This window comes from Mus caroli, chromosome 1 (assembly GCF_900094665.2).
Source record: "Mus caroli chromosome 1, CAROLI_EIJ_v1.1, whole genome shotgun sequence".
NCBI lineage: Eukaryota > Metazoa > Chordata > Mammalia > Rodentia > Muridae > Mus > Mus caroli.
The window spans coordinates 48,297,338-48,307,027 of record NC_034570.1 but is presented as its reverse complement, the minus strand read 5'-3'; the positions used below and the strand labels follow the sequence as shown (position 1 = coordinate 48,307,027).

The following is a 9,690-nucleotide window of genomic DNA, read 5'->3' as shown; positions in this document are numbered from 1 at the left end:
CTCCGTCTGATGCTGAAAAACCCAGATAATCATGCTCTGTGCGTTTTAAATGGACACAATGCATTTGTATCTGGTAGTTTCAAACATGCACTTGGGCAGTATGTCCAAGCCTTCCGTGCCTGTCCCAGTGAGCCGCTCTACAATCTCTGCATAGGCCTCACCTTTATTCACATGGCATCTCAGAAGTATGTGCTGAAGAGACATGCTCTGACTGTGCAGGTAATGCATTTGGTTCTAACAGCTTTCTTGTGTGCATGGAAGTGAGTAAATACATGTAGTGTCTATTTAAAAACCTGGTTTCAAAAGCAATGCCTGCTTGATAAGCATGTTGGAATATTCAGTACTTACTCTTATGTCCCAGACTCATGGGACTCAGCATATTGTTATACTGAAGGTTAAGACTGATGTATAGCAGTGTAATGAGCATATAGAGTCAGATCATATCAGGTAAAGGCATAGGTAGAGTCTACAGGATTTTGAATTAAGTCCTTTTATACTCTTTGGGGGCTCCAACTGTCTTAGGTCTAAAGATTCATTTAATTAGGTATTTGTGTACCTATTCACATTTCTGTATAAATGCATCTACACACATTGGCCTGCATATGTGGAGGCCAGAAATGGACTCAGAATCTTTCTAAATTGTTTTGCACCTTAATAGACCAAGGCAGGGTCTCTCACTTGAATCTAGAACTCTAATTCAGCTAGTGTAACTAGCCACATTGCTCCAAGGATTTTGTCTCTACATTCTTAGCACTGGGATTACAGGCAGACTGCTATGGCCACCAGGCATTTATACATGTGCTAGTGATTAGAATGCCAGTCCTCAGGCTTGTACAACAAGAGTTTTGCCTGCTGTGTCATCTCCCCAGCCCCTCAATTAATTGATTTAAAGTCTGTTATAAGGGACTGGAAAGCAGTGCTTAACAGCAACAATGTCAGGTAGTTCACAACCTCTGTAGCTCCAGCTCCCAGAGGGTCAAATGCCACAGGCCTCCATTGGCATTTGCATGTGTGTGTCCATATCCCACCTCCACCAAACACACACACACACACACATCCCTAAAAATAATACAAATTGTTTAAAATATCTAACATTTAAGTAGAGTGTTAGATCATCATCTAATTTTTGTTTAAAGATTAGGAGATCTTCTAGTTTCATTTTCTGTTGCTATGATACAACACCTTAACAAAACAACTTAGGGGAGAAAGTACTTATTTTAGCTCACAGTCCCAAGTTGCAGACAATCATAGCAGGGAAACCACTGTGGGAAGAACTTTAAGGAGTTGGTCTTATATCTCCAGTTCGAATAAAGAACAATGAAAGCACACATGCTTGACCTCAGCTTGCTTTCTCTACTCTTCCATAGTTCAAGATCCCCTGACTAAGGAATGGTGCCCCCACCGTGGGTTGGGTCTTTCTACCTCAAAGTAGCCAAGGTAATCCCATACATAGGCCAGTCTAATTTGGATAGTCCCTCATTGAGACTTAAGTGATTCTAGATTATATGTCAAGTTGACAATTAAAAACTAGCCCAGAAGTATTGCTCCATGGTAGAATAATTGCCTAACATATATGCAAGATTATTGGTTCAATGTCTGTCTAGTTCTACCAAAAAGAAAAAAAAAATTCTCTTAGTTCTTATTAAACTTAATTTTTTTTTTAAAATTTCTGGGAATATAACGTTTTATACTTTCCTTCCCTCCCTCCAAACCATCCAAAATACCCCTCCTCACACTCCTTCTTGTTCCTAAATACAACCTGTTCAGTCTGTCCGGTTCATAGAATGTTACTTGTATGTGTCCAGGGCTGACTGTTTGGCACTGGACAGCCCATTGGTTTGCTCGGTTTACTAAACCAGCTCCCAGCTTTCCTTAACAGTTGAGACCTCATGGGCTTTTCCCATGTTCACTTTGGCATGTCTCTTGTTTGCTCACATTTGGACAGTCATGTTGTTGGGACTCTATGAGTGTAGCTTCTGACATTACTAGGAGACACAGCAGATTGATTCCCTGATCCTCTGGTCCTTAAAAATCTTTCAGTCCTTCTCTTTCACAGTGTTGCCTGAGCCTTGGCAGTGTTTTTTTGTTTGTTTGTTTTTTGTTGGTTTTTCAAGACAAGGTTTCTCTGTGTAGCCCTGGCTGTCCTGGAACTCACTTTGTAGACCAGGCTGGCCTCGATGTATCTGTTGGGATTTAGCTCCCTGACTCTGCCTCTTGATTTTGTTGTTGTTGTTGTTTGTTTTGGTAGTGGTCTCTGGTGCAAAGAAAAGGTTCCTTGATGACTACACTTATCTGGATGTAAGGACAAATGTTTAATAGATTGTTGTTAGGGATTATATTGCTTTTAGTAAAGTAGTGCTTGTAGATTCTCTTCCAATAACTTTATGACTTACCGAGAAGCTAGCTGGGTTTCTAGTACCTGGTATGGTTCCTCTTGTTGAGTGGGTCTTAAGTTCAAGTAGAGAGCTGTTGGTTACTGCTGAGGTTTGCATGCCTCTCCTGAGGTTATTGAGCCATGCTGGTTGTTGCTGTGGTTCATAGGTGTATAGCTGGGCAGGAATATTGGTCCCCTTCCTCCTTTTAGTACCATGAAAGCTAGTCCTCAAAGAGTGGGCATTCAGGTCAGTTCCAGCTCTGAAACTCAGGTTTCTGGACCGTTTCTGAAGTACATGGTATCTTCAGCAGTAGAGACTTACCTTCCACTTACGGGGACAACCAAGGGCAACAATAATAGGCTGTATGTTTTGGGAGTCTCTTGGGCAGCCTAGGTCAACAATTCAAAAGAAAGGGATTCTCAACTTTGGTATTGGGGATTTTGATTTTTGGCTCTTTGAGGGAATACCAGATGAGAAAAGTTTGTTAAAATTATATATGTATATTTACACACAGAATTACATGTGTTATATTTTTTAAAGGCAAACAGTTTAATATGTTTCTTGTGGCTTTTTCAGACAGTCTTGTTATTTTACCTCCTTCCATCTTCCTTCTGTACTTAGCTCCCTTTCAGCTCTGTAGAGTCCTCCCTTTGCATTTCCCTTCTCAGGTCACTTGTATCTTGCTGTTCCCTTCCCCTTCTCCCTCCTTGTATATGTATCTCCTTTCTCATTCCCCTGATCCAATTTCTTGATCCCGCTGTTCATTCCCTTCTCCATGTCTTCCCACCTTCTCTCATTCTGGCAGTGGTCCCATTTTATTTCCTGGATTTCTGTAGGTACTGCAGGCTTTGTGTACTTAAATCTGAAGCTATGGAGCCAGAAACCTCTAGTAAGGGAGAACATGCCATATTTGTCTCTGGGTCAGGTCATATCAATATAATCCTGTCAAGCTCCAAACGTTTAACTGCAAATTCCATGATTTCATTTTCCTTTACAGCTGAATAGTATTGTATAAGTGCATATTACATTTTCATTCTCCATTTGTCAGTTGTAGAACATTTAGCTTGTTTCCCTCCCTAGCTGTTGTGAATAGAGCAGCAGTGAACACGGTTGAGCAAGTGTCTGTGGAGTAGGGTGTCCTGTGAGTATATGCCAAGGAGTGGTACAGCTGGCTCATACCGTAGACCAGCTTGAGAATTCTCCATACTGATTTCCATAGTGGCTGGATCAGTTGGCAATCCCACCATACCACCAATAGTGATGAGGGGTTTTTCTTTTCCTGCATCCCCTAATTTTTAGTCAGTTGTTTCATTGATCTTTGCCACTTTGACTGGAGTAAGATGAAAATCTCAAAGTTGTTTTGATTTGCATTTCCATAATTTCTAGGGATGGTGAACATTTTTTGAGATTTCTTGGCCTCTTTTTTTTTTTTTTTTTTTTGAGAATGCTCTAAGACCCAGACCCATTTTTTTTTAAATGGGTGATGTTTTGAATTCTTTGTTTGTTAATCCTTTGTTAGTTGGATAGTGGCAAAGATTCTCTTCACTCAGTTGTTTCTTAAACTCTGCAGAAGCTTTTTTTAGTTTTATTAAGGCCCACATGTTGATGTTGCCCTTAATTGTAATGCAAATAGGGTCCTACTCCGAAAGTCCTTCCTTCACCTATATTGTGTGGGGTACTGCCAAGGTTTTCTTCTAGAAGTTTCAGTGTTTCAGGTTTAGGTCTATGATCTATTTAGAATAATTTTTTTGCAAGAGCATTAGTTCCATGAATGTGTCTAACTCTGCTGGAGAGAGTATGAGAAAGCAAGCAGGAGAGAAGTTTATAGCAATGCACAACTATGTTTTAAAATATAGTCTATTCTGATATGAATATAAACTCAGCCAGATGTGTACTACTCAGGGTGGTAAGAGATGCTCAAGGCTAGATTGGGCTATATAGTGAATTCTTACAAATTCTTAAGAGGTCATAAAGTAGATTATAAGATCTTGTTAGTATGATTTACTGTATTCAACACATTTATGATGTACTGTTTGACGTAGACAGACATATAATGTGCATGGCCTTCTTTTGCAGTGGGTAAGTGCATCTTGGAGTTGGTTGAGCATACTCAGTCATTCTTTTCTCCTTGTAGGGCTTTTCCTTCCTTAATCGATACCTCAGCATCCGTGGACCTTGCCAGGAATCTTTCTACAATTTGGGCCGTGGCCTTCATCAGCTGGGGCTGACACACCTTGCAATCCACTATTACCAGAAGGCTCTGGCACTCCCTCCACTCATGGTCGAGGTAATTTTAGAAACTTAGATGTCATTTCCTTTTATCTGTAGATAAGAACGTTCTGCTATGTACTATGGGACAGACAATGAAGTACATCCCAGCCTTTAAAGTAACGCTTGTCTGGGGCCTGGGGAAGTAATACATGTCAGTAATCTCATGGGGCTCAAGCTAAAGGCCATGGCAAGCCACAGAAAGATCTTGTCTCAAAAATATATATATATTTGATTAATGTATACTGTTTATTTCCAAATTCAACAATAACATGTTTTATCAAAAAACAAAAGCCAAACTTTGTATGTATGTGGGGGGAAGGGTTCATGTGATTGTTAAGTGTATATAATATACCATGGCACATGTGTAGAGATCCTGAGACAACTTCGGTGTTGGTCCTTGCCTTTCACCTTGTTTGAGACAGGCTTTCTTGATCACTGCTGCATACACCAGACTGTTTGGCCCATGGGCTTCTGGGGCTCATCTCTCACATCCCATCTTACTGTAGGATCACTGGTGTTACAGACATGATGTGCTGTTGCATCCAGCTTTTACTTGAGTCCTGGAGATCTGAACTCCTATCCTGAGACTTGTCCAGCAAGTATTGTACACATTCAGCCATCTTCCCAGCCTCCTTATATAGAGGACAATATTAATGTAGTTTCTAACGTTTAATTGGTACTTTAATTCCTGAAGCCAACTATGAGTACCAGCATCTATTTTTGGTCCCATCTGTGAAAGTGAGTATCTATCACAACAAGGGAACTTCCCAAGTGTTCAGAGTCCTCCTAAGGAACTGTTTTCAAGTCTCACTGAAGGTCACCAACTGCTTTCCAGTGCTATACAGTGAGTCACAATTAAGTCTGTTCTGCTCTGGCTGATGAGACTTTTCTATAACCTGTTGGTTAGACATTTGATGAAATTCTGATTATGATAATTAGGTCCAAGGTATGTTTTTAGTAGTACATGAATTTAAATCATTTTGGAAAATTATAGAAGTTTGTCATAATATTGACATGGTTGAAAAATGGAAATAAAATATTTGTCTTTTTCTTCTAGGGTATAGAAGTTGACCAGTTAGATTTACGAAGAGATATTGCCTACAACATGTCTCTCATTTATCAGAGCAGTGGGAACACTGCAATGGCTCAAAAGCTTTTGTATACCTACTGTGTCATATAAGCAGTNTAATTTATAAGACGATGTATGGACCAGTATCTTCTATTGGGACCTCATTGTTCTTGATGATAAAAATGGTACTGTCATCACTGCTTGCTACCATTACAACTGCTTTGAAGCAGGGGATGTAGCTCAGCTGTAGACTGCCTGCTTGCTTCATATGTACAAGGCCCCAGATTCAAGCCTTTGGAAAATTGAAACACAGCTTTTACTCTGGAATATATGCAAAGTTGCTATTCCTATGAGAATGTACATAATATTCTTTGTTGTTAGCATTCTACAATAAAATTATTCCAAACACTGAAATGGACAATATTGGCTTCTGAGTCAGTTGGAATGGGACATACTATTTTTCTACTTAATATCTGCTAAACTCCTATGAACCAGATGTTTTGATAGGTGCTGGTAATATTGGAGACAGTGTGGTTTGTCCTTCAGGCATTACAGAGTACACTACTGAGATAGTCACCACTGAGGACAATTATTTATGTATTTATTTTCTTGTACTATATATTGAAACCAGGACCTTGTACTACTATGCTAAGCAAGTGATATACCACTGAGCTACAGCCTCAGCCTGCACAGTTTTGTTTGTTTTGTTTTGTTTGTTTTGCTTTGTTTGTTTGTTGAGACAGGGTTTCTCTTAGTAGTCTTGATTATCCTGGAATTTACTTTGTAGACCAGGCTGGCCTTGACCTCAGGCCTGCCTCTGCCTTCCAAGTACCAGGATTAAAGGCGTGTGCCACCACCACTCAGTTGCACAGTTCTTAAATATAAAGTGTGAACATATATTTCTTTGAAAGAAAATATTTGTTCCATTTATATATGGCACCATTTCTTATAGCCATTACTGTCCCATAGTGCAATGTTCAAATACACATCAAAGGAAGTTGGACTCTTATGATAATATAATTACTTACAGTCAGCACCTAACAAAATTATTTAAGATGATTTTATGGTGGGAAGACAAATAATTGACTAATTTGACATTCATCTGTGGGTATGTTAATTTCAGATTATAAACCTTGGAATCAGGCTTAATTCAAAGTCCAATGTTCCAAGGCATAACAACCTTGGCTTCCCACTGGAGAAAAGGGATGGTCGTGTTCAGTTATTGTCATGCTTTCCAGTTCAAGAAAGTTTAGTGATATCAGAATACTAAAGAGGGGGAAGTTGGATATATGGAATGAAGTGTTGACAGAGTTTAAAGATATTTTACTTCATTATGTGTTCTTGAATCTCAGACTGAAAAAAAAAAACATTTGCTAGATAGACTGTTTCTTGGAAAGTAACTGCTATAATGTGTGATTGATTCTAAGACTGATCCAGTTGTAAAGGGGAACCATGTGAGACCGAGGATCAAAATACAATGGCGACTTTAGGAGTTCTTCCCATTCTTTATACTGTATACTCAGCTCCCCAGCTGAAAAGCAGAGCTTGTGAGTAGTTAGTAAATGCATCTTGTAGTCTGGATGTTTCTATATGTAAATAAATCCTATTTTTATAATTGACATTTCACCTTTTAAACTTTTCATTTCATGCCATTTAACAATTGTGATGAAGCTAACTAATTGTGATTGATAAATTTAGGTCTTGGCATCCTGTGTGAGCATTTTGTGTGTAGTTTTTCCTGTGGACAAGTTCTCTGAGTAGTAAAGTAGAGGAAAGACAGATGGAGTCTCTATGTCAGTCGTTACTGCAGTCAGCATCTAACAAAATGATGTTGCCTGAGCTAGGGCTGCATCTCAGTTGACAGAGCCTACCTAGGGTGCACGGAGTCAGAACCAGATGTGGACACAGCCTGTAGAGGAGAACCTGAGGGTCATGCTTGGCTACAGCATAGAACTAAGTTCAGAGCACTTAGTTACATCAAGTACCTGTCTCGAAAAAATTGAAACAAAGCAGTTATTGTAGGAACACAAGTAATGTAATCTTTTACTGTTCACTTGTTTCTTTAGCTATAGACATAGACAGGCCTGGTTTTTCATATCTGCTAAGCAATATTGGTAGAAACAAGTCTTAACAATTCTCTAAGGGAAAAAAATAACTGTATTGTGTGTTTATTTAACATTAAAAATCACAGCTAGAGCCAGGGAGATGGCTCGGTGAAAGTGCTTGCCGTAATCACTTACCCATGTAAGCCTGATGGTGGTGTCTCTCTTATGGTGATGAAGAAGGCAGAGATGAGAAGTGGGAGCTTGTGAGCCAGAGACCAACCAGAAAGACCCTGCTTCAAGAAGGTAGAAGATGAGAACTAATTCCCCAAAGTTGTCCTTTGACCTCCAAGTGTGCCATGGCACATGCATGCCTGTAAACAGACAAAACTGCATCACATAATTGTAAACAAGCTGCCATTTCTTGAATGTTACTGTTCTACTCTCCATTAAGTTCTCTTGAAATAGATACGTGGCTTCCAGTTTTGTGGAAGGCAGACATTACTAGTTGTTATTGTTTCCCTCTCCACAGAGGTTTAAAACCCTGGTCAAGAGTCGTTACTCCTGTCCAGAGATTCCTTCAGAGGAACATTTGTTGTCATTTAGAGTAGCAAAATTAGGAGTTTAGCCTCTCTTCTCCCATTCTTCTCCTTCCTTCCTCCCTTCCCTTTCCATCCTAGCTCTCTCTGCTTTCTTGAATATATTCACTTCTGCTGAGATTCCTAATGCTGCATTGAGTTTTGCTCCTACCTGGGCCAAACAAGAAGTTCCTTTTTCCTTTTTCCTTCTTCCTTAGGTGTGAGCTGAAACTGCGTGGGTCTGTGGCTAACCAGCCATTCTATTGAGAAAGGAGAGAGAATGTAAGAAAGACTGTGAGCTACATAGCCTAGATGGCACAGTATTTAGTTCTTCCTTAGGCTGGCCACTGTCCTGAGTTCATTCTGATGATGTCATTGGTTCTATTGCTTCTCTATTATGCTTACTGTAGCTCAATTTTTTCTGTAGGTTATAACAAAATCTAATTGAACTCTACTTTTCCACTTAACGTTGTTATATTTTCACAAAGAGACATGTATAACAACCAGAGACATGAGAATATATCACTGGTCAGCAGTGAGGCTTGCTCAGCTCTGCCTATGACTGTATAATATTGCAAGGCTCTATGTTAGCTTCCCATTACTGAAACAAATACCTGAGTCCATCAACTTAAAATGAGAAGTGGTTTATTCACACCCACAGTCCTGGAGGTTTTGACCCCTTGTTACCTGACTCTTATTTCTGGACCCAAAGGTAGCAAAATATACTGTTTAAGCATAATATTTAAACAAGGTAGCAAACCTTGAAGGCAAAGGAGTAAATGCTATGGTAAGTGAGGACAGAGTAAGGAATAGCTAGAAAATGATACCACCTACAGGTCCATAGTTCCCAGACAGGTTATTTTGTTATGAAACTATGAATTGCAATTTTTGAGGTAGCAGAGAGGAAAATAACTGGGTGATCTGACATTTGGAAGTGGATAAAGATGGGTTCTGTAAGCTACTTGAGGACATGCCCTAGCATGATTCCAGCCAATGGTGGTGGACATGGAGATGAAGTCCTCCTTAGTAGATCCAATCCTGCCTTGAAAGGGGCAGTAGGCCAGTGCTCAGAATACTCTGAAGCCCAAAATACTGGTAGGTAGAGTGTTTGAGAAAACCTGTTGTGGTATAAGGGTTGAATTGAAGAAAAAAAAAAAGTGATTTCATCTGTGTAGAATGACCAGGCCCAGAGAATGCGTGTTGATGGCTTATTCTCAACATGAGAGGAATTTCAGATCATGAGGCCACCCATTTCAATATCAGCATTAGGGTATGTCTGATTGGGTGTATAAATAATATCTCTTGTTTATTCTGTGTGTGTGTGCATGTGCGCACATGAATGAGGGGGTCTCATT

At 39.7% G+C, this 9,690-nt stretch overlaps 1 protein-coding gene across 1 annotated transcript in view; it reads left to right on the top strand.

The window, feature by feature from the left end:
* Gtf3c3 (general transcription factor IIIC subunit 3) overlaps nucleotides 1-6,133 on the top strand; it is a 37,760-nt gene extending 31,627 nt beyond the window's left edge. The window contains exons 16-17 of the mRNA XM_029475290.1: nucleotides 4,510-4,662; nucleotides 5,704-6,133. Coding sequence (XP_029331150.1) covers nucleotides 4,510-4,662; nucleotides 5,704-5,826 — 276 coding nt within the window. The 3' untranslated portion in view covers nucleotides 5,827-6,133. The remainder of the gene's footprint in view (nucleotides 1-4,509; nucleotides 4,663-5,703) is intronic.
* The last annotated feature ends 3,557 nt before the right edge of the window (nucleotides 6,134-9,690 follow it).